This window comes from Chiloscyllium plagiosum, unplaced genomic scaffold, assembly GCF_037043375.1.
Source record: "Chiloscyllium plagiosum isolate Xiang-an unplaced genomic scaffold, Cpla_swu_hap1 HiC_scaffold_16, whole genome shotgun sequence".
Classification (NCBI taxonomy): domain Eukaryota; kingdom Metazoa; phylum Chordata; class Chondrichthyes; order Orectolobiformes; family Hemiscylliidae; genus Chiloscyllium; species Chiloscyllium plagiosum.
The window spans coordinates 86,544,240-86,569,903 of record NW_028270154.1 but is presented as its reverse complement, the minus strand read 5'-3'; the positions used below and the strand labels follow the sequence as shown (position 1 = coordinate 86,569,903).

At 44.6% G+C, this 25,664-nt stretch overlaps 1 protein-coding gene across 1 annotated transcript in view; it reads left to right on the top strand.

Annotated features, from left to right (window-relative positions):
- Positions 1-25,664, top strand: part of LOC122556810 (slit homolog 3 protein-like) — a 685,608-nt gene that overhangs the window by 96,489 nt on the left and 563,455 nt on the right. The window contains exon 4 of the mRNA XM_043704014.2: positions 17,493-17,564. Within this exon, the coding sequence (XP_043559949.2) occupies positions 17,493-17,564 (72 nt within the window). The remainder of the gene's footprint in view (positions 1-17,492; positions 17,565-25,664) is intronic.

The following is a 25,664-nucleotide window of genomic DNA, read 5'->3' as shown; positions in this document are numbered from 1 at the left end:
CTCTGCAAACCCAACTCTAGAGAAAGCGATCCGAATCTTTGGCTTTTGGTTTGGGGCAATGCGAACTGGGGTTAGGCCAGCTGCCCCAGGAAGGGGTGCAGAGACAGCAATGGGTCTGTACAGAGCCAAGACAGACTGTTTTAAAGGTGTCCTGGGATTTCATCCCAATTGGAACAAAACAATTACAAAAACAAGCAATTTTAAAAAGTCATCACCTCTTACATCTGCTGTCTCCTCATCCTCCCCATGTCATATCTCTGCCAGTTTATGACCCACCCAATACTGTTCTGGTTCATATGCCAATTTATGCCTCTCTACCTCCATGATCCCTGGAACCTCCATGTCCCTTTATTGTTAATTGAGGGCAAACTATGACTCACCTCTTATCCTGATAGTCTTTTTGAGTGCCCTGCCATCTTAATGCAAACTCATGTTAACTTATAATGCCATACCCACCATTCTTTCCCCTTGCACTGTCTGCCAACTCACACAATATCCCCGTATGTAAAAATACACTCACTGATAAAAGTCCATGCAATGCATACAACTCCCTTTCCAATTGCATACAAACAAACTTATTCTTCAATTACTTAATCCATTACAAAACCAAACATTCGACATCATAGTTCCAAGCAGACCTACATCAACAAACATCTATTGAAATTACAGGCACTTGATACTTGGCAACTGAGAGGCACTACAAGCTGGCTTCTTTTTCTCAAAAATTATAAGGCAAAGGATTTAGATGACAGCGGATGCAGTGATGTCACTGGACGTGTAATCCAGAGCCCTAGACTTGTTTTGAGAACATGGGTTTGAATCCCAGCATGACAATTAGTGAAATGGATTCAATAAAACTCTGGTATCAAAATAAATATGGCCTAATGGCAACTGTGTAACCACTGTTGCTTGTTGTAAAAACCCATCTGGTTCACTAATATCCTTTAAGGGAAGGGAACTGCCATCCTTACCTGGTCTGGCCTACATGTGACTCCAGATCCACAGCAATGTGGTTGACTCTAAACTGCCCTCTGGGCAATTAGGGATGGGCAATTAATGCCGGCCTAGCCAGTGACGCCCTCATCCTTTGAATTAATTTTTAAAAAGCCCCTTTGTCATCTGTACTTTTCAATGAGATCACCTCTCTAAACTCTGGGGACTACAGACCCAATTTACTCAGCTCTTCTTCATTGGATGACACTCTCATCCCAGATTTTTTTTCTATCTAATACTATCCCTAAGTAGGCCACAGATAGATCTTTCCCACTCGGTTCCCATTTTGCAATAGAACGTGCTTTTGCTGGACATGTTTCTTCAAATGTTTCCAACTGGTCACTTACAGCTGTCCCTTTTAGTCTATTTCAAAAGTGTGGTGCTGGGAAAGCACAGCAGGTCAGGCACCATCCGAGGAGCTGGAGAATCAACATTTCAGGCATAAGCCCTTCGGTGGGACACTTCTGATAAAGGGCCTATGCCCGAAACGCCGACTCTCCTGGTCCTCAGATGCTACCTGACCTGATGCACTTTCCCAGCACCACACTCTTGACTCTGATCTCCAGCATCTGTAGTCCTCACTTTCTCCTTTTAGTCTATTTACCCATTCAACCATAGCCAGCTTTTCCCATCTACATAATTGCCTCTTTCAGTGTACGGTTCTAGTTTGTGACTGTATGTTGATGTTTTCATTTAGTTTCATTGTGGAATTCAAAGAATCCAATTGTATTCATGTTGGGGATGTTAGATGCATATAACTTGAGCTCTGTCTCAGTTAGGATCATACCTGATTGGAGAATTTGGCTGCAGTTCTTATTGTGAAAACTGCTTGAAAATCTGTGATTGGGTAAGTGTGCATAGCTTTTGAATACACTACCATAACTTCATCCATGGTGGCACAGTGGACCCAGGTACGATTCCAACCTCGGGCAACTGTCTGTGAGGAGTTTGTACGTTCTCCCCGTGTCTGCGTGGGTTTCCCCCGGGTGCTCCGGTTTCCTCCCACAATCCAAAGGTGTACAGGTCAGGTGAATTGGTCATGCTAAATTGCCCATAGTGTTGGGTGCGTTAGTCAGAGAGAAAATGGGTCTGGGTGGGTTAATCTTCGGACAGTTGGTGTGGACTTGTTGGGTTGAAGGGCCTGTTTCCACACTGTAGGAAATCTAATTAATGGCAGACTGAAGCTAGATACTAGAAGCCACATCAAACTACCTGTGTCACTATTTTTGACTTGCGTGAGAAGCAATAGCCAATGTTCTAGATTTGATTATTGGTCTTCTGCGCTGAGCCAGTCTCAATACAATGTTTGAGTTGCTATAATTGTTATGGACCAGACCAGACCAGACCACCTCAAAATATTTTAAGAACGTAGCGTAGACCCTAACTTTTTCTTATTTTCAAGGCAAATGTGAAATGTTGTGTTCCAGATGCAACTGGTCAAATGACACGATGATAAGCAAAACATACTTTATTTCAACACTGTAGTTAAAATACAACCAAAGGAAGAGTAACTTACAACAATGTAACTCGATTGGAAAACTTACCAGGATAATAAGAACAGTAACTGTTACTTATTAATTGTTCCAATACTGTAACATCCCATAAACACACTCCTTAGCAAAAAGGTAAATTCAGATACAGCTTCTCACAGGTAGTTCTCCAACCCAGGAGGAGAAAAACTTCAAGAGAAAAATTCAGAGAGTGACGAAGCCAGGGAGATATTCACTGAAGCTTCCAACTCTGTTGAAACCTCAAACAGCTTCTGCTTAAAGCTAAATGTAAAAACCAGAAATCCTGATCTGTGAGAGCTGGCCCCACCCATTCATAATGTGGAGGTGCCTGTGTTGGTCTGGGGTGGACAAGGTCAGAAGTCATCTGAAGGAGGGGCAGTGCTCTGAAAACTAGTGATTTCAAATAAACCTGTTGCACAATAACCTGGTGTCATGTGACTTCTGATCTCAGGAATCCAGGCTGTGGAAAAAAAACTCAAGGCCTCCCAAGCTGTTTACTCTTCAATAGCCAGCTCACGCCTCTGCCTTAAAACCTCTCTTCGAAAGAAAAGGACGAAATAATCTCTTAAAGGGACAGCATCGTCACATAATTGACCTTGAGTGAGCTCAGAACTGACCAGTCTTCCTACCCCTGGTCTCTTCACAAGTATCACTCCTTGATGTTGTGGCTGAGTGAGAAAAGGTCTTGGATGGCAACAGTACCATCCTCAAGGTTCACACATAAAGAACGATCGCTTGTGTTAGTTGGCAGAAAGGGTTAACACCTATACAGAGTCATAGAGATATGCAGCAGGGAAACAGATCCTTCGGCCCAACTCATCCATGCCGACCAGATACCCTAACCTCATCTAGTCACATTTGCCAGCACTTGGCCTATATCCCTCTAAACCATTTCTATTCATATACCCATCTAGATGCCTTTTAAATGTTGTAATTGTACCAGCCTCCACTATTTCCACTGACAGCTCATTCCATGCACGTATCACCCTCTGTGTGAAAACGTTGCTCCTTAGGTCCCTTTAAAATCTTTCCCATTTCACCCTAAACCTATGTCCTCTAGTTCTGGACTCACCAACTTCAGGGAAAAGACCTTGTCTATTTACCCTATCCAGGCCCCGTATGATTTTATAAACCTGTGTAAGGTCACCCCTCAGCCTCTGATGCTCCAGGGGTGTCCATACACAACATGGATCAATTAAATGAGAGAAGGAAACAGGGTGTAATAAACCCAGTAATATAGCACTGAGGTGCACAATCCTTAATTTTTATGATGTGGAGATACCAGTGTTGGACTGGGGTGTACAAAGTTAAAGATCACTCAACACCAGGTTATAGTTCAACGAGTTTATTTGGAAGCACTAGCTTTCAGAGTGCTGCTGCAATCACCTGATGAAGGAGCAGCGCTCCGAAAGCTAGTGCTTCCAAATAAACCTGTTGGACTATAACATGTTGTTGTGTGATTTTTAACTTAATTTTTATGTTAGACAGCGATTGAAAACTAATTCCAAAGTGCTACATGATAATAATGATCCTTCCAATTTTTTCAATACATCTTCTCCCCGCAGAAGTCCATCTACGCAATGCAGCTTTCATCTGGCTTAATTCTGATAAAATCATTGTTTCAAACGCCTGTCATCACTGCAAGGTGATCCATTGATCATTAACCCTGAACAGCTGCAACCTCACAACTACTGTGGATGTATGTTAGCTGCTGTGGTGCACACTACTCTGTGAATGAAACATGTTGCCTGTAATTAACTGAAAATGTGGCAGGGAAAGCAACATTCTGATGGGTAATTCTTCAAGTAAACGCTAACACATCAGTGCATGAATTGGGGGTTGGGTGTTGAGGTGGAGGAGGCTCGGAATGTGGAGACTTTGATTCCAACTGAGCACTGAATCTACATTAACGTTCGCAGGATGAGCGTAAATGTGTGTACTCTTTGATGGACACAGACAGTCCACTGCTCTGCAGCTGTGTTGATGCATGGCCATGCCTGGATGCTATTCAATTGCTCTTTGATCTTTTGTTTCCCATCATCAAATTCACCGAGTTTCCATTGCCTTGCGCATCTCATTATCAGAATCTGTGCCAACCACTTGAAAACCTAATGAGAACGATACTTGTGGCCAAAGTGCTCTGCAACAACTGTTCCTGATGCGTGCGATATATTCAACTTCCTAATTTTAACATCCATTGAAGTAATGTTGCTATATCTCTTGGTGAGCCTCTGTCAAGCGATGGCAGAAGAGGTGATAGACGCAGTGATTGTGCTTCGTTTTACGAAAAAGACAAGCGAGTTTATACAGAAGTTGACAACACAGGTTCAATCCAGAATGCACCATTTTAGGATAAAACATTTGGCCCACAGTGTTGAAGATCCGTGGAATGTTGGGGGAGGCAAGAAACTCAAGTGCTGGAGGTGGGCAACAGTGATTTATTGTGAGCCGCTGGAGAATCATGAACTCTGTGCACCATTTGAATAGCAAGTGAAGTGCCAATACAAATGATTGATTGATTTGATTTATTGTCACATGCGCTAAAGTTCAGTGAGAAGCTTTGTTTGCGGACAGTACAGGCAGACCAAAGTAAGCAAGGACACATAGATCATAGGTTGAGAGAAACAAAATCTTGGACAGAGGCATACATGTTACACCACACAGGGTGTGTACTAGATGAACATTAGCAAGTTGTGCATTATTTGAGGTTAGAGAGACAATTCAGCAGTCTAACAACGGTTGGGAAGGAGCTGTTCCTGAACCTGTGGTGCGTGTGTTCAAGCTTCTGTATCTTCTGCCTGACGGAAGAGGTTGTAGGAGAGCATTACCGAGTTGGGAGGGGTCTTTGATGAGGTTGGCAGTCTTTCCGCAGCAGCAAGCTGTGTAAATGGAGTCCATGGACGGGAGGTTGTGTTCTGTGATGGTCTGGGCTGTGCACACCACCTTCTGTAGTTTCGTACAGTCCTGGGCAGAGCAGTTGCTGTACCAGGTCGTTATGCACCCGGACAGTCTGGTGCTTCTGCAGAAGTTAATGAGGGTCCTTATGGACATGCCAAATTTCCTGAGCTGTCTGAGGAAGAAGAGGTGTTGTTGTGCCTTCCTGACCATTGAATCTATGTGGAAGGTCGAGGACAGGTTGTCAGTTATCGTCCCTCCGAGGAACTTGACTTTCTCCACCTCTCCACCTCCGCTCTGCTGACATAGATGGGAGCGTGTCCTCCTTGTTCTTTCTGAAGTCAACGATCAGTTCTTTAGTTTTGATGCCATTGAGAGAGAGGATGTTCTCTTTGCACCACGAATGAATCAGACTTTATTCCTGTCACTTTCAATGATCCAATGGCGTTTTTGATGAGTGGTTTTGAAAACAACGGTTGTGAACTTGATGCTGTCTGAACTTGAATGGATCCAAACTGACATCCTCAGCAAAGACTTTTGGGTGTGTTTTAGATACATGTGGACCATGGGAGCAAGAGTCAGCTATGGAAGCTACAGCAGCGTTCACTGAGATAATTGTCTTTGTGTTCACTTCAGGTTTGTGATATTGATGCTCGCTCTCATTCTATGGGTCAAATCCTCTGCTCCTTGGAATTGGCCACACTAAACCAGAAAATGCTGGAAAAGCTCAGCAGGTCTTGCAGCATCTGTGGGGAGAAATCAGAGTTAACGTTTCAGGTCAAGTGACCCTACCTCAGATTTACAGCATCCGCAGTTCTTTTGGCGGTGAGCGCAGTGTTTAATTGGACCACCTGAACAACTCCACCAGGATCATGTGTTGGATGTTTTTAACCAAATTAAGAACCACGTAAGGCCGGAGCCTGCCACTGGGATTAACCCATGTGTCGCTATGTGTCATGGTCAAACCGAATGGGTAATTGGTCACTTTAGAGTAGGGGTATGGAGGGAAGGGTTGTACCTCAATCTGTGCCCAATGAAGGGACTGGATAAAGGGCAAGGCAGTACCCACTGGATAAAAGCTCCATGCTCTTGTTTCTCACTCTCATCCCCCACCCCTGTCCTGACTGTCTCTATGATTCCCACAAACATGTGCATGGTTACAATGGCTCAGTGGTTAGCATTGCTACCTCACAGTGCCAGGGACCTGGCTTCGATTCCCTCCCTCGGGTGACTGTCTGTGTGGAGTTTCCACTTTCTCCCTGTGTCCATGTGGGTTTCCTCCTGCGGTCCAAAGGTGTGGATCAGAGGTCAGGCTGGATTCGCCATGCTAAGTTGCCCTGTTGTGCCCAGGGATATGTGCAGGCTAGGTGAGTTAGCCATGGAAAGGTGCAGTGTTATGGGGATAGGGTAGGGGAATTGGTTTGGTTGGGATGCTCTTTGGAGGGTCGGTGTGGACTCGATGGGCTGAGTAGCCTGCAGTAGTGCTTCTATGAAGTTAGAGTGCAGCATTTGGTTATGGGGGTTGGATTGGGGGTAATGTGAACTTCCAGCTGCTCAGCTCAACGTGCTGCTCCCCTCCGCACCCACCCCCCCAACCCAGCCACCAGAGGCTGCACCATTACGGCATGGAAACATTACAAGAACAATCAAACATACCATATCCTTCTGCATGACTGTGGGTCATGCAGAAGTGGGCAAGTCACAATGAGGTGACTGCAGTCGGATGTTAGAATCCCATTAGGGACTGATAACAGTACGTCGGATTGCTGCCCAGAGTGCTTCCTGGGCACAGGGTGAACATTAGCTGTGACGGTGCCTAAGCTCACCAGTGATTGAAGGCAACTCCTTGGTGTGACACACCTGAGCACTGAATGCAACCAACAGGAGAATCCCATCGATGGACCCCCAGTACCTTAACCTCTCTTGACGACTGTAGACACTGACCCAGGGGGGATCATGTTGCCAAACGATCATGACGGACCTCCACAAGTGCGGTGGTCACAAAACCACATCTTCAGAATTGGTGTTGATTCCTTTTGTTGAGGAGCTGAATTGAAAGGCGCACAGCGGACTGTCGAGCCTTTGTTCGAGGTTTCTTAATCAGCTTTTGGGGAAAAGATAAAGAGACCGCTATCCACTGGGGGAGGTTAAAAAGATCAGATAGAAATTAGCACAAATGTTGACCTTGAGCTAATTCAGCAACAGAGCTGCAGAATTCTTTTGCAGATTGTCTATTTAAGCATTATGTTAAGCTAACTGGTTGAGTGTCATTGATAGATTGAACTACGCTTTTAAATGTAGGCTCCAGATGCAGACAATTTTTACAACTTGCTTTGTAATTAAACACACAAGGACAAATGGTTTAGTTCAGGCGCCGTCAATTTACAAATCAGTCTCTAGCTGTCACAGTGAGGTAGCCTGCAACAGTTTTCTGGTTTGCCTGGTTTCCTGTAGTTTCCCCCAGTCTCTGAAGCTGGGTTGACATTCTGGGCTGTTACTGGCCCAACTGAACGAAGCACAAAATGGACATCACTTCCATCAGTTACTGATTTCCCAGGGTTCTGCTGCCATGGCAAACCACATCACAGACAGCAAGCGCATCCAGTAGAAAATGAAAAGTAGAGTTGTAGAGAGAGAATTAATAGCAGTACCCTGCTATAGAAAGGAAGCTTCAAAAGGTTCAGCAATGATTTACAAAGATATGTTGCCGGAGTCGGAGGGTTTGAGCTACAGGGAGCGGCCGAATAGGTTGGGGTTGTTTTCCCTGGAGTGTCGGAGACTGAGGGGTGACCTTATCGAGGTTTATAAAATCATGAGGGGCATGGAGAAGGTAAATAATCAAGGTCTTTTCCCCAGGTTAGAGGATTCCAAAACTATAGGGCAAAGAGTCGGCAGTGCGGTGCTGGAAAAGCACAGCAGGTCAGGCAGCGTTCGAGGAGCAGGAGAATTGATGTTTTGGGCATAAGCCCTTCATCAGGTCAATTCTCCTGCTCCTCGGATGCTGCCTGACCTGCTGCGCTTTTCCAGCACCACACTCTCAACTCTGATCTCCAGCATCTGCAGTCCTCACTTTCTACTAGAGGGTATAGGTTTAGGGTGAGAGGGGAAAAATTTAAAAGGGACATAAAGGGCAACCTTTTCACACAGAGGGTGGTGCGTGTATGGAATGAGCTGCCAGTGGAACTGGTAGAGGCTGGTACAATTACAACATTTAAAAGGCAGCTGGATGGGTATATGAATAGGAAGGGTTTAGAGGGATATGGGCCGGGTGCTGACAAATGGGACGAGATTAGGTTAGGATATCTGGTCAGCATGGACGGGTTGGACTGAAGGGTCTGTTTCCGTGCTGTACATCTCTCTGACTATGTTGAGCAAGATAATAGACAACAAGCTCGCCAGTTGAAAATGAAAATTAGAGATGTAGGGAGCAAATTAATAACAGTCCCCTTTTTATGAAAGACTTTCTGAAACTTGAAAGGGTTCAGAAAAGGTTTACAAGGATGTTGCCGGGGTTGGAGGGTGTGATCTACAGGGAGAGGCTGAACAGGCTGGGGCTGTTTTCCCTGGAGCGTCGGAGGCTGAGGGGTGACCTTATGCAGGTTTACAAAATCATGAGGGGCATGGATAGGGTGAATAGTTAAGGTCTTTTCCTCAGGGTAGCCGAGTCCAAAACTAGAGGGCATAGGTTTAAGGTGAGAGGGGAAATACTTAAAAGAGATGTGAGCAGCAACTTTTTCACACAGAGGGTGGTGTGTGTATGGAATGAGGCGCCAGAGAAAATGGTGAAGGCTGATACAATTACAGCATTTAAAAGGCACCTGGACGGGTATATGAAGGGTTTAGAGGGATATGGGCCAAGTGCTGGCAAATGGGACGAGATTAATTTAGGATATCTGGTCGGCATGGACGAGTTGGACCGAAGGGTCTGTTCCGTGCTGTACATCTCTATGACTCTAAGACTTCTTCCAAATCTCAACCCCACCCTGCTCCATTCCATTATCCTGTTTATTATCCACTTCTTTTCTGGGATTGTTTTATGAATAAACATTTAACAGGTTGGGACTCTATTCCTTGGAATTTAGAAGACTGAGAGGTGATCTCATTGAAACATACAGGATTCTTAAGGGGCTTGACAGGGCAAATGCTGAGAGGATGCTTCCCCTCATCGGAGAGTCTCGGATCAGAAGGCACAGACTTAGAAATAAGGGGCACCAATTTAACAGTGAAATGAAGAGGAATTTCTTCTCTGGGAAAGCTGAGAGTCTTTACAACTCGTTGCCACAGACAGCTGTGGGGACAGAATCTTTGTGGATATTTAAAATGAAGATATATAGATTCTTGATCATTCGAGGAACCAGGGCCTTAGGGGAAAAGATCAGGAAAGTGGACATGAGGAATGTCTGATCAATCATGGTCCTGTTGAATGACAGAGTGGACTTGAGAGGCCAAAGACCTGCTCTTGCTTCCTGTTTCTTATGATCTTATTCTTTCACCTCCTTTAATTCACATCAACCATGTCCTCCATCCCTGTCCAGTTTAGATTAGATTCCCTACAGTGTGGAACCAGGCCCTTCGGCCCAACAAGTCCACACCGACCCTCCGAAGAGCAACCCACCCAGACCCATTTCTCTCTGACTGATGTACCTATGGGCAATTTAGCATGGTCAATTCACCTGACCTGCACATCTTTAGACTGTGGGAGGAAACCGGAGCACCTGGAGGAAACCCACGCAGACACGGGGAGAATGTGCAAACTCCACACAGACAGTCGCCCAAGACTGAAATTGAACCTGGGAACCTGGTGTTGTGAGCCAGCAGTGCTAACCACTGAGCCACATGCCACCCATGCTGAGCTGGCACTAATGCCCTTCCAATTCCCCTGGCACCCCCCTCCATTTATTTTGTCACCTTTGAATTACACCTGGCACATTCCTTCTTCTTTGCCCTCCACTTGGCACGTTCTTCCCCTCCCCATTAGTTCCAAATGGCATCTGCCTTCCTATTCCCATTCATCACAAGGAGCGATGAGTGGATTTGGAGCAGTGACTAATTTCCTTTCTCTGTCTCCATTGTCTGACTGAACTGATTATCACTCCTTTTAAATGTTGTTTGTCACATTTGCTTTCAAATGTGGAATATATATCTTGGAAGTAATTCATATTTGGGTAATTAGTAATTAATATTTTGTAATGAAGTGTCTATTACCTTTTGGCAAATAGTAATAGGAGCATATTCAACTGAATATGTAAACATTTGCTTTTCATTTTATTAATTGTGCTGCGTGAGGGAGATGAATTCATGGCAAGGTTACTGAGCAATGGAAGTCCCAAAGGTACTTTTGAAGAGAGTGTAGAGGTTGTGAAGGTGGGGAGTGGGATTGGGGAGGAGATGGATGAGTAATGCTTGGATGGAGGGGCACTGATAGATCTATGTTGAAGTAACAAGAAATACCATAGAGTATGGGCTGTAGCCGTTGTGTTGGTCTTCAAGACGTTGTTAGAGTCATAGAGTGACTGAAGTCCACAGCATGGAAACAGGCCCTTCGGCCCATCTCGGCTATGCTGCCCACTTTTCACAATTTAATCTAGACCCTTTGCCTGAGTTTGGTCCATATCTTACTATATCCATGTACCTATCTAAATTTAATGATAAAATTGGAGTCGCTTCCATCACTACCTCTGGCAGCTGTTCCAGACACTCGCCACCCTAAGTGAAAAGGTGGACTCTCCAAGATGAGGGAAATTGGAAATTTGGGGAGCTGGTTATGCCCAGAAACGTGTATCTATCTTTGTCGATGAAAAGAAAACATTAGTGCCAGCCTCGAAGCTGGATGAACAGTTAGCCCACTCCCTTGTTCACTTTTGATGCGCATTCTAGTGCGAGGTGAGCAAAGGAAGGGACCTACAGGGGTGACCTTATCAATGAGAGCGAAAAGCTGCAGATCCCAGTGACACACAAATGGCACTCTAATGTAACCATTCCTTTAATTTACAGGAACTGTTCCTTCGGCTGACGTCAGGAACGCTGCTTTGGTCTCCTGCAAACGCAGGCAAGCAGACGAGATTCATTTCGGTGTAATTACGTGTCACCTCATTAGCACACAGAAGCCTGAAGCAAAAACAAATTTATTCCCAGCTGAGGTCTCGAAGGGGCTCTGTCTCTTGTGTAAATATACTCAGTGACCTTTTCTCGTGACAGGAGGCATGCACAGGGTTGCCCTCTGGGTTCGTGGCATCGTAAGACAAGAAAAGATTTTCCAGAGACCGTGTGTTGAAATGAACAACCTGTCTTTGTTGCATTTAAGGAGACTGTGTTGCAAAGGCTTTATAAGGGACGCGGTAGGGACTACTTCATTGCAGTGTTGTTTCCAATAATAGACAATGGGAACAAAGTTGGGTGCTACCAGAGGTACCAAGATGCAGTTAATTTTATTGCAAAGTGCCTCATTTATTGCATTGGTTAACAAACACGCACCTAATGAGGTATGAATCAGCAGATCATGACGCCATTCAATAGCAGGCTCAATGGGGCAAGACCATTATAGCACTCCTGCCAGCATATATTGCGAAATTGACAACCGTGTAAAATGCCTCTGGCTGTATGAAACACAAAATGTTTGACATGAAACATGTACAGTGTAAATGTAAACCATTGAAGCAGTTACAGCGAGGCATTCCATGTCCTGGATTGGAGGAAACTACTAGATGTTGCATTCCATGTGATGTAAAGTCTTATATCTTTACAAATGCTGAGAGTACATTTCGGAGAGGGAGAAAGGAATTGTAATTTTGGAGCTCTTTGCCAGCAAACATCCTCTTAAACTTCAAAAACAAACTGAACATATGTTCAGCGGAATGAAAACATCACCCCCGCACAACACAGGGAATTAATGTTTGAGGTGGTGGATGAGGTGCCAATGGTGGTGTTCACTTGTTCTGTGTTCGATTATGTGAGTCTGGTAACTGATCTAATGCTCAGTGTGCTCTCTTGATTGGTTCAACCTGACATGGACTCAGTCCAGAGGAAAAAGAGTAGGTGCAGGAGGTGGGATAAACATGAATGCAGCAAACATTCCTTTTAATTGCAGAGATACTTTCGATGTCTTGTAAGGAGATCTCTTGCACAGTTAGAAACTAGTGCGTTGCTCTGAGAAACTTAACACACTCACACAAGTCACTTTGTCCTGGATCCATTGAGCTTCTTACACTCCTGCTTTTCACTGTGTAATTCAGGGACAGGCTTTGGGAGTCACTAAGTGAGTTACACATCACAGAATTCTCAATCTCTGACCTTACCACCTCCTTATTTATGTGGCTACACCAGATAGGTTTCTTTTCAATGGGAACCCAATCAAAATGTTGTCAGGTGGGATATTCTGTAATGTTAGTAGGATTCAATGTCAATAGAAGTTACTGTCCTTCACCTTGTTGGTGATGGTCGTTATTTGGTACAAATGTAGAATGAATTCTTGGAGCTATACTTCTGGTGTTGAACATTATCTCTGACACCCTTCTGAATAGTTATCTGGGAGGCCTTAACAACCCATTGATTTTATATCTGACCCTCCACCAAGACGTCTTCTTCCTCAGGCGGCTCAGGAAATTCAGCATATCCGTAAGGACCCTCACCAACTTCCTCCAATGCACCATCAAGAGCATACTGGCGTAACGGCCTGTTACGGCAACTGCTCTGTCCAGAACCATAAGAAATGAAAGAAGGTAGTGTGCACAGCCCAGACCATCACGGAAGTCAGCCAAATGAAAGAAGGTAGTGTGCACAGCCCAGACCATCACGGAAGTCAGCCTTCCATGCATGGACTCCATTTACACGGCTCGCTGCCATGGAAAGGCTGCCAAAACCAAAGACTCCTCCCACCCCGGTGTTGCTCTCCTACAACCTCTTCCGTCAGACAGAAGATACAGAAACCTGAACACACGCACCAACAGGTTCTGGAACAGCTTCTTCCCAGCCGTTATTATACTGATGGATGGACTCTCTAACTTCAAATAATGCTGACCTTGATCATGTTGATCTCACCTCGCGCACGCCCTGTGCAGTGTAACTTGTAAGCCTCTGTCTAAGTCTGTCTGATCTGTATGTCCTTGCTGACTATGATCTGCTCGTAAACAATGCTTATCTCGTTACACATGACAATAAATCAATCAATAAATGAGAAAACCACAGCTTCTGTACTCTCTTGTGGACAGCCATTTATTGACTTTTGAACAATGCAGTCTGTCAGTCACAGCTGATCTTGCCTTTGAGAGATGCAGCTGAGCTGTATAATTTGTTAGTGTATTTGGCCACACCTGAGCAGCCAATGAACAAAGTGGGTCACTCTGCCGAAATCCTGAGATCGCCTGTAAGGAGCAAGATAGGGACCCTGCCTGTATTCTGTAAGACGCATGTGAACGACACACAATGCCCATTTGATCCCCAAAACTAAGCACAACTCACTGGAACTGATTTTGGTGCAGTTATTGTGGAATCCCCACAGTGTGGAAGCAGGCCATTCAGCCCATCATATTAACATTAACCCACTGAACAGCATTCCACCCAGACCCACCCCCTATCCTATTCCTGTAACGCTGCATTTCTCATGGCTAATACACCGAGCCTGCACATCTTCAGACTGTGGGATAAAACCCATGTAGACATGGGACGCTCCATATAGACAGTTGCCTGAGGGTGGAATTGAACCCAGGACCCTTGCACTGTGAGGCAGCAGCGCTAACCACTGAACCACCATGCCACCCTTCTGTATTCACTCTATTATCAGTGCACTCAGTCAGTAGCACATGGTGCTGACTGGAAGGTATTGCTGAGTGCAGCTATGTGAGGCGACTGGATTATCAGAGGCAGAACCTTGTTTCCGAGTGTCTCCACTAAGGGTCATGCATCACCAGTACCCTGTTTGTTGCAGCAACAGACTTTCTAATGTATCCAATGATGTTGATCTATTTAATTTGCAGCAGAATTCTACATGTTGTCAGAACAACTAAAAGCTGCAGAAATAATGCTTTGCAACTACTAAAAGGTGTACTGAGAGTGAGAATCCTGTAAACCAAACGCTGCACACTCTGCATCAGATGTTGAAATCTGCACTGCTGAAAATCATCCTTTTCTGTTGAGAAAGTTTGATTGAGTTTCTCTAATTCTGAGCGGTTGTCCAATGCTTGTATCTGAGAATGCTGAAAGTGGTGTAGTTGAAAGTTGAAACTGTGTGTCTGTGCGGGTTTCCTCCGGGTGCTCTGGTTTCCTCCCACAATCCAAAGATGTACAGGTTAGGTGGATTGGCCATGCTAAATTGCCCCATTGTGTTCAGGCATGTGTAGATTAGGTGCATTAGTCAGGGGTAAATGTTGTGTAATAGGGTGAGGGAATGGGTATGGTTGGGTTACTCGTCAAAGGTTCAGTGTGAACTTCTTGGGCCAAACGGCCTGTTTCTAAAATAACCTATTGTTATCTTTAAATTGAGTTGCTGTCTATCTTGTTTATGCAGAGATGGTCCAGAACTCAAAGTTCATTTCCTGATTTCAAATATATCGGAAGTGTACGGAATTTTCAATCTACATGTCGTCGTAATCTCTGATGTCACTTGTGGCTTTATACGCTAAATAAAAACCGAAAGAACTGCGGATCCTTTAAATCAGGAAGTTTCTGGAAAAAGCTCAGCAGCGTCTGTGGAGAGAAATCAGAGTTAGCATTCTGAGGAAGGGTCACCGGACCCGAAATGTTAACTCTGATTTCTCTTCACAGATGCTGCCAGACCTGCTGAGCTTTCCCAGCAGTGTCTGTTTTTGTTTCTGATTTACATACGTTAGCCGATATAACATATATCACAGGTAGTTGGGTTCTGTTCAGTCAAATATCTCAACAGTTAATTTATATCACTGAAGTTTTGCAGGACTACTACAAAAACATGTAATCTGGGTCCTACACATATTGATGTTACTGGACACAGAATGGACTGACGGCATTAAACAGAGAAAGAGCCTAAAAGCAAGGGAACTATCCTTGTATAAGAATGTCTGATATTTGAATATCATTATCTTTCACGGGATGTGAGCATCGCTGCCCGGGCCAGCATTTATTGTGCATCCTCAATTGCAATTAAGAGTCAACCACATTGCTGTCGGTCTGGAGTCACATGTAGGCCAGACCAGGTAAAGATGGAAGTTCTCTGCCCTAAAGGGAATTAGTGAGCTTAGAGGTCTAAGTCAGTTTGGTCAGGAATCTATACCATAATATAACAGTCTCTGTCTGCAGTTTTCTCTCTGAAAGTCATGTCAGATTCATGACTCACTTGCTCTACCCACCAGGGCAAGCAATCAAGCTCGGTGCATGGATCTGTGATCAGACAAATCTAATCAACCACTGTAGGTGTGTCTGCTTCTTTGCCCACCCTCAGCTCTCCTGACACAGTCAGTTTGGATTGAAATGTTAAATAAAAAAAATCATTCCTGGGATTATACATAACTTGGAGAAAGTGAGGACTGCAGATGCTGGAGGTCAGAGTGGAAGAGTGTGGTGCTGGAAAAACACAGCAGGTCAGGCAGCATCCGAGGAGCAAGAGAATTGATGTTTTGGCCATAAGCCCTTCATCAGGAATTCCCATTGCTCCTCAGGTGTTGTTGGACTGGCTGTGCTTTTCCAGCACCACATGCTTCGACTATACATAACATGTCTATGGCCAGCATGGCCAGCAATTATTGCCCATCCCTCATTGTCCAGAGGCAGCTAAGAATCAGCCACATTGCTGTGGGTCTCAAGCCAAAGGTAAGGATGGCACACTTGCTTCCCTAAAGGGAGTGGGTGAACCAGAGGATGTTTAAAAAAAAGCCTATCATTTGAGCATTTCTGAGACTTGACTTTTTAAGAAGTTAAATTCCAGCAACTGCTGTGATGGTGTTGGAATCATGTCTCCAAGGCAACTGCATGGGACTGTGGCTGATTACATTACTTTAACACTCCGACTTCCTTTGTGTTAAGCTGGGAGAGGTGACAGCCCATCGCTGGACAGGAGCTCAGATAGTTTTCCGGGGACCTGGGTTTGAACCCTGCGATGGCACATGGTGGAATTTGAATTGAATTTTAAAAAATGTGTGATTAAAATTGAAATAACTCCACGGAGGCTGGTATCCCAGCCCCCAGTCACCCTTTATTCACACATGCACAGTACATGGGCCCTGACCAGCTCAGAGCCAGTCCCAAGAGTGAGAAGAACCCCTGAGACTCCTCCCCAGAGCTCCCTGATTGGCTCAGGTTAACACTCCAATGAGGGATCTCATACTCAATGAGATCTACCAGGCCAATCCCATTCCTATCACTACAGAAGTCTAATGATAACCATGAAACCATTGTTGATTATTGGAAAAACAGATCTATTTCACTTACGTCCTTTATGGACCCTATCTGGTCTGGATGATGTGAACCCAATGTGGTTGACTCTTGACCCTGCTCTGAGTTGGGAATAGATGTTGGCCAAGCCAGTGATGCCCTCTTCCTGTGAATGAATAAAAAAAGTCTATAAGCTGGTGTGGGCTTGCTGCGGTGTGTTGTATGTACAACAGATTGAACTGCAACTTCATTTTTTTGATTAGATTAGATTCCCTGCAGTGTGGAAACAGGCCCTTCGGCCCCACAAGTCCACACCGACCCTCCAAAGAGTAACTGACCCAAACCTATTTCTCTCTGACTAATGCACCTAACACTATGGGACAATTGAGAATGGCCAATTCACCTGATCTGCACATCTTTGGACTGTGGGAGGAAACAAGACCACCCAGGCGAAACCCACGCAGACACGGGGAGGGTGTGTAAACTTCACGCAATCGCCCGAGGCTGGAATCGAACCCAGGTCCCTGGTGCTGGGAGGCTGCAGTGCTAACCACTGAGCCACCGTGCTGCCCTTACTGTTACAGTGAAGGATGTTCTGCAGCACTGGACTGATCGATCTCTGTCAGGATGCCCAACATAAGCAGATAGTTTTGATGTTTTGAACACAGTGAATCGGAGTTGTCACTGATCCTGCACCAGCTCTAGGTGCAATGCATCGATTTCTGATGGTGTTTGTTTGGTGTTTTCCTACAGGAGGCTCAACAAGAATAAACTCCAGGTACTTCCTGAGCTTCTCTTCCAAGGCACCCCCAAGCTCTCCCGGCTGTAAGTAACCAAGAGATAATGTTTTCTTTTAAACTTAAGTATTCTTCATTCAACTTATACTTATTCACACTCACAGCTTTGAATGCACATTATCTGATGGAGTTAACCTAGTTTATAAAATTGGATTGTGCAGTGGAAGGAAATAGTGTTTGCAAGACGTTTGTTTGACTGGTCAGTCAGTGCCATGTTTGTGGCGTGTTGGTTGGTCTGCCGTCTCATTAAGAACGTGCTTATTCGAGTACTTTGTTTATTTAACTACTTGGCCATCCAGAAATCATGGAGCTCCTGGGTCCATCTGAATGTTTCAAAAAGATGAAGATGGTGAATTCCATTTATTTTAAACGCAAGTTGATTCCAGATATTGCTGCAGTGTTTGTAAAACCCTACATATGGAGTTAATCGTTCTCCCAAACAAATACCCTGCTACATGTTTGGCACTGAATACACGATGAACCAGTTAATGTGTATTTGCATTGAGTATTGGTATTTTCTGAACTTAGATATGCAAAGTTTTCTCTTTCACCTCTACATACAACCACATTTCACACATAGTCATTTTTCCATTCATTCCTCACCAGCATTTAGCTTGAGGCTGCAATAATGATAAGTACCTATTTTAAGGTTATCATTTGGCAAAGTGACAATCACTTAACTCAGATATTCTTGCACTGAGAAACCTCCTGAGAAGTAAATCTATGTGTTTAAGGCCTCAGGGAGGAATGGCGATGGCTTTTTGTTCATTTGGATTTTGTTACACTGTGTTATGTTCTCCTGTAGATTGTAACTGCTGTTTGTGGAGTGAACGTTTACTCGTTGGCATTCTGTCAATTGTTACACTTAACTGGCAGAGTCAAACCTAGGTTGATGGAGAATGTGTGCCACTGGGACTGAAGTTTGGTTCCTGCTTTCCATAACCACCTTTACAGTACAATGAGCTTTTATGTCATAGCGATGCAAAGAGTTTTATGAGATCAGCAACATCAGGCAAATTTGATTTTTACAGGCTCTCATGTTAAGATCATAGGAGAATGTAAAAGAAAAGTAAAAACAAATTGCATGTGTTACTCATTCCCTCTTTGTGACTCCCCCCTGTCTTTTGGAGTCCAATCAAGTTCTCTGTCATAGAGTCTTCCAGCACGGAAACAGACCTTTCGGCCCAAACAGTCCATGCTGAATATAATCCCAAACTACACTAGTCCCACTTGGCTGCTCCTGGCCCATATCCCTCCAAACCTTTCCTATCCATGTACTTATCCAAATATCTTTCAAACGTTGTAATTGTACCTGCATCCACCACTTCCTCAGGAAGTTTATTCCACATGCGAACCACCCTCTATGTAAAATAATTGCCTCATGTCTTTTTCAAATCTCTCTCCTCTCACCTTAAAAATGTGCCTCCGGTCTTGAAATTCCCCATTTGGGGAAAAGTCAACCACCATCGACTCTATCTATACCCTTCATTATTTTATAAACTTCTATAAGGTCTCCTCTCAACCTCCTGTGAAAGAAGTCCCAGCCTATCCAGCCTTTCTTTATAACTCAAACCTATTGGTGCAGAAAAGGAGTTGTGGCCATTTCGACACTGACTATGTTATCGTGTGGGCATTTTTACTGACTGGGGAAGATCTTTTCAAAGTTTTAATGTGGCATGGTGGCTCAGTGATTAAGGCTGCTGCCTCACAGTGCCTCGAACCCAGGTTCGATCCCACCCTCGGGCAACTGTCTTTGTGGAGTTCGCACATTCTGTGTGGGTTTGCTCCCACAATCCACAGATGTGCTGGTCAGGTGAATTGGCCATGGGAAATTGCCCACGGTATAAGGGGAATGGGTCTGGGTGTGTTACTTTTCGGAGGGTCAGTGTGGACTTGTTGGGCCAAAGGGCCTGTTTCCGTGCTGTAGGGAGTCTAACCTAAAATAAAGAAGTGTATGAGCATGACGAGTGTAAGTTCAAAATTTCTGGAAAGTTGCAAACTCTTTCAAACCTTGCTTTTTGTCATCTTAACATATTCAGTTCTGGCTATGTGCCCTTTCATTTATGGTTGCACTCCAAGGAAGTGCCTGGGATATTCTTGGCATTAATGATGCTATGTAAATGTGATTGAAAAGAAATGCTGTACAGAGGGAGTCTTTACAAGTATCGCTGTCATTAATGGTCGGTTTGCCTTACGAGAGAAGGAAGCTGCAACATCAGCATACAGGTCTGTGGCTACAATTCTTCCCTCCCTTCCCCGTCCCACTGCTTGCTCGTATTAGTGGCAAGACGCCCAACTTGCTCCTTGGAAAAGGAAATAAAATCCAGAGTGTGAGTTACTACCTGGCTCCTCTTGCAAGCATTCTGGGCAGAGGTATGTCAGGCCACCCATGTATCGACTTGGCTGACATTGCTGTTTAGTCCAGGGTTGAAATAAAACAGGGAGGAGATGGAAATTCAAAGAAGCGACTTCATAAACTTCCAACAAGTCTGTTTCGCAACGTAATGATTCATAAAGTTTCTGGCATTTTCATACACTGTGAACCTTCGGTCGAACAATTTATTGTGAATCTACTCAAAGGAAGATGGAAGGATGTTGTGAAACTTGAAAGGGTTCAGAAAAGATCTACAAGGATGTTGCCAGAGTTGGAGGATTTGAGCTACAGGGACAGGTTGAATAGGTTGGGGCTGTTTTCCCTGGAGTGTCGGAGGCTGAGGGGTGACCTTATAGCGGTTTACAAAATTATTGGGGGCATGGATAGGGTAAATAGACAACATCTTTTCCCTGGCGTGGAGGAGTCCAGAACTAGAGGGCATAGATTTAGGGTGAGAGGGGAAAGATATAAAAAAGACCTAAGAGGCAACTTTTTAAAGCAGAGGGTAGCACGTGTATGAAATGAGCTGCCAGAGGAAGTGGTGGAGGCTGGTACAATTACAGCATTTAAAACATAGAAAAATACAGCACAGTACAGGCCCTTTGGCCCTCGATGTTGCGCCGATCCAAGCCCACCTAACCTACACTAGCCCACTATCCTCCATATGCCTATCCAATGCCCGTTTAAATGCCCATAAAGAGGGAGAGTCCACCACTGCTACTGGCAGGGCATTCCATGAACTCACGACTCGCTGAGTAAAGAATCTACCCCTAACATCTGTCCTATACCTACCACCCCTTAATTTAAAGCTATGCCCCCTCGTAATAGCTGACTCCATACATGGAAAAAGGTTCTCATGGTCAACCCTATCTAAACCCCTAATCATCTTGTACACCTCTATCAAGTCACCCCTAAACCTTCTTTTCGCCAATGAAAACAGCCCCAAGTGCCTCAGCCTTTCCTCATACGATCTTCCTACCATACCAGGCAACATCCTGGTAAACCTCCTCTGCACCCGTTCCAGTGCCTCCACATCCTTCCTATAGTATGGCGACCAAAACTGCACACAATATTCCAGATGCGGCCGCACCAGAGTCTTATACAACTGCAACATGACCTCAGGGCTCCGGAACTCAATTCCTCTACCAATAAAAGCCAGTACGCCATATGCCTTCATTACTGCACTATTTACCTGGGTGGCAACTTTCAGAGATCTGTGTACATGGACACCAAGATCCCTCTGCTCATCCACACTACCAAGTATCCGACCATTAGCCCAGTACCCCATCTTTTTGTTACTCTTACCAAAGTGAATCACCTCACACTTACCTACATTGAACTCCATTTGCCACCTTTCTGCCCAGCTCTGCAACTTATCTATATCCTGCTGTAACCTGACACATCCTTCCTCACTGTCAACAACTCCACCAACTTTCATATCATCTGCAAACTTGCTCACCAAATCTTCTAGCCCCTCCTCCAGGTCATTTATAAAAATGACAAACAGCAATGGTCCCAAAACAGATCCTTGCGGAACACCGCTAGTAACTGCACTCCAAGATGAACCTTTACCATCAACTACTACCCTCTGTCTTCTTCCAGCCAGCCAACTCCTAATCCAAACCTCCAACTCACTCTCACTGCCATACCTCCGTATTTTTTGCAGTAGCCTACCATGGGGAACCTTATCAAACACCTTACTAAAATCCATATACACCACATCTACTGCTTTACCCTCGTCTACCTCCTTAGTCACCTTCTCAAAGAATTCAATAAGGTTTGTGAGGCACCAATAAGGTTTGTGAGGCACTTAAAAGGCATTTGGATGGGTATATGAATAGGAAGGATTTGGAGGGATATGGGCCGGGTGCTGGCAGGTGGGATGAGATTGGGTTGGGATATCTGGTCAGCATGGACAGGTTGGACCAAAGGATCTGTTTACATGCTGTAAAGCTCTATGCCTCTATGACTGTAAGACATAATTTGGGTAAAGATATTATTCAGCTCAGAAGAGATTTACCAGGATGTTGCCGGGTATGGAAGGTTTGAGCTGGGACTTTTCTCGCTGGTGCATAGGAGGTTGAGAGGGTGATCTTTTACAGGTTTATAAAATCATGAGGGGCATGGTTAGGGTTAATGGTAGTTGGCTTTTCCCTAGGATGGGGATTTCAAGACTAAGGGGCACATTTTCAAGATAAGAGGGGAGAGATTTAAAAAAGACATGAGTATCAATGTTTTGACACAGAGAGTGGTTCATATATGGAATTAACTTGCTGAGGAAGTGGTGGATGTGGGCACAGTTACAATGTTTAAAAGACATTTGGATAAGTACATGAATAGGAAAGGTTTGGAGGGATAAGGGCCAGGAGCAGGCAGGCGGGACTAGTTTAGTTTGGGATTATGTTCGGCATGGACTGGTTGGACCGAAGGGGCTGTTTCCGTGATTATCACTAGAGACAAAAAAGCTGAAATGCTGGAATCCAAAGTAGACAGTTTGGGATTATGTTTGGTTTGGACTGAAAGGTCTGTTTCCGTGCTGTCTGACTCCGTGGCTCTATCGGTGTGGGTAATTTTACGTATTGATGCTGTTCTAGATTTTAAACAAATTGAGAAAATGGCCACCATGTGCATTAAGAAACACTCCAGGCCTGCACCCAAATAATTTTGACTTTTTAAAATTATTGTCCTATGTACCTATGTACAGTGAAGAGTTTTGTTTTGTGTGCAGTACAGGAAGATCATAGCAAACAAATGTCATAGAGTGATAGAACAGAGCGAGGAATACAAGGTTACAGCCGCAAACAAGGTCTACAAAAAGCAAGATCAGCAAATATAGAAATTGCTGGAAAAGCTCAGCAAGTCTTGCAGCATCTGTGGGAAGAAATCAGTGTTAATGCGCCTCAGTGGTTAGCACTGCTGCCTCACAGCGCCAGGGACCTGGATTTGATTCAAGCCTCAGCTCCTCTGTGCGGAGTTTGCACATTCTCCCCGTGTCTGCGTGGGCTTCCTCCGGGTGCTCCGGTTTCCTCCCACAGTCCAAAGATGTGCAGGTTAGGGTGGATTGGTTAAATTGGCCCATAGTGTCCAGGGATGTGTAGGTTAGGCGTACTACTCAAGGGTAAATGTAGAATAATAGGGTAGGGCAATGGGTCTGGATGAGTTCAAAGGGTCGTGTGGACTTGTCGGGCCATATGGCCTGTTGCCATACCGCAAGGATTCTATTCTATGAAAATGATTTCAAGTTGAGTGACCCTTCCTTAGAGCTGATGGTAGCAAGGAAAATGTCAGTTTATATGCAGGAGATAGGGTAGGGGGAGAAGGTAAGGGGTAAACAAGAGGTGAGGATAGTGTCCAAAGAGAGAAAAGAATAGTTGGCCAGACAAAGCATCAGATAACAATCTGGCTCGGAGGATGAATAGTTGTCAATGGGCACTGTTAGTATCTAAGGTCAACAAATAGTTATGGTTGATTCGAGGGAAGTATTGAACAGAGGCTACCTGAGAGGGACGAGGGCACATTTAGTCTCCCTGAGCAGTTCTCCTAACTCTCTATGATTGGATATGTGAGGACCTTAAGAGAGATAAAGATATTTTAGTGGCCAAGGATACTTTTATGGATTGCAAATTGCGAATTTCTGGGGTTGTTTTGCACCAACTTTCAAAAATTTAAATAATCCATCAAGACAATACAAATAACCAATTTGTTCCCATTATCTCTTGCAGCTTTTAATGTGAAGTGTTTCCCATAGGTACCTGAGCTATTAAACTTTTAAAATCAAAAATGAGCTCAAGCACTCTGCTGCAGCCAGGCTTGCTGTTGGCTTTGAAAAGTGCTGACCATCAAGAAGGCTGCTCTGGTTGTCACATTTTGTGAACAACTACTTAACTGATTTGTGATCTGATCCTTGTGGTTAACTATGGGGTGAAATGTTTTGGGGAGGTAGCAGTCATGGAGATTTGCAGAAATCCCTTTTGGCCTTGCTGTGTTGTTGAGGGAACTGCATTTCACTGTTGGAGTGAGATATGGAGAATGAGTCATTGCACCTGGAATTTATCACATGATGTGGAGGTGCCAGTGTTGGACTGGGGTGGACAGATTCCAAAGTCACACGACACCAGGTTAGAGTCCTGACGGGATTTATTTTAAATTACAAGTTTTTGGAGTGCTGCTCCTTCATCAGGTGGACCTGAGCTTGTGATTTCCGAAAGCTTGTGATTTCCAATAAACCTGTTGAACTATAACCTGGTGTCGTCTGATTTCTGATGGTATCTCATAAGATCAGAGTAGGGCAGCACTGTACCTCAGTGGTTAGCACTGATGCCTCACAGCGCCAGGGGCCCAGGTTTGATTCCTGCCTCTGGCGACTGTCTGTGTGGTGTTTGCACATTCTCCCTATGCCTGTGTGGGTTTCCTCCCACAATCCAAAGATCTGCTGGTCAGGTGAATTGGCCATGCTAAATTGTCACCTAGTGCTAGGTGCATTAGTCAGAGGGAAATGGGTCTGGGTGGGTTAATCTTCAGAGGATCTGTGTGGACCTGTTGGGCAAAATGGTCTGTTTCCACACTGTAGGGAATCTAATGTGAAAAAAATCAGGAGTTAGCTTGGTGTCTTCCATCGCTTGTTGTTTATCATATCAGATGATGGAGAGGGTCGTCTTGTGACCTTAACTTTAATTTTGGTTACAGGTTTGCCCAATCATAAATATCTAGCTGTCGGTCCCTGTGTAGTTTTGAAATAAAATAATACTTTGCATTATTCCGACTGAAAACAGTCGGCATTGGTTTGATACATGAAGCCAAGGTTTCACACATGGGAAGTAAACATTGGGGATTCTGAAACAGGAGATAACACACAAAACACGACTTGCTCGGTGTTTAATTTTACTGGGTGGCAGTTCATGTTGGAACCACTGTTTATACATCCCTGACATATGTTCCCATCATTTGAAACACTGATTCATAAAATCGACTTGTACTGTCAAGGGATATGAATTTGAAAGAGCCCAGCAATCCCAAAAGGTATTAGTTTTATATATTTTTGGTCTGTGTCAAAATGCATCATCAAACCTGGACACTTGTCTGGGGTATCTGATCATACAGTTCCATTTTAACTGGTCACAGGGGGTGTTTATTCAGAATATTTCATTAAGTGCTGGCATTTGCTGTCACCCCTAATTGCCCTTGAGAAGGTGATAGTCAGCTGCCATTGTACTGTTGCAGACAATGGGATGTGTGCACACCCATAATATCTGTTGAGGCAGTGCCAGTCTTTCACCTAGTGACAGTGAAGGAATGGCAAGAAGGATTCAACTCAGGGTGGTGAATGAGTTGCAGGGGCACCTGCAGTGGGTAGGGGTGTACCCATGTGTCTACTGTCCTTGTCCTTCCAATTCTAGAGGTTCCTCAAAGGACCCCAGCACGTTGATTCAGTGCATCTTATAAGTGGTGCAAAGAGCAAAATACCACGAAGGCTGTAGATCATACGCGGAGTGAGTCTGAAGAAAAGTAATGGAACTCAAGGGTGGCACTGTGGCTCAGTGGTTAGAACTACTGCCTCACAGCACCAGGGACCCCGCTTCGATTCCAGCCTTGGGCAACTGTCCGTGTGGAGTTTGCACATTCTCCCCGTGTCTGCGTGGGTTTCCTCCGGGTGCTCCAGTTTCCTCACACAGTCCAAAGATGTGCAGGTCAGGTGAATTGGCCATGTTAAATTGACAATTGTTAGGTGCATTCATCAGCGGGGGATGGGTTGCT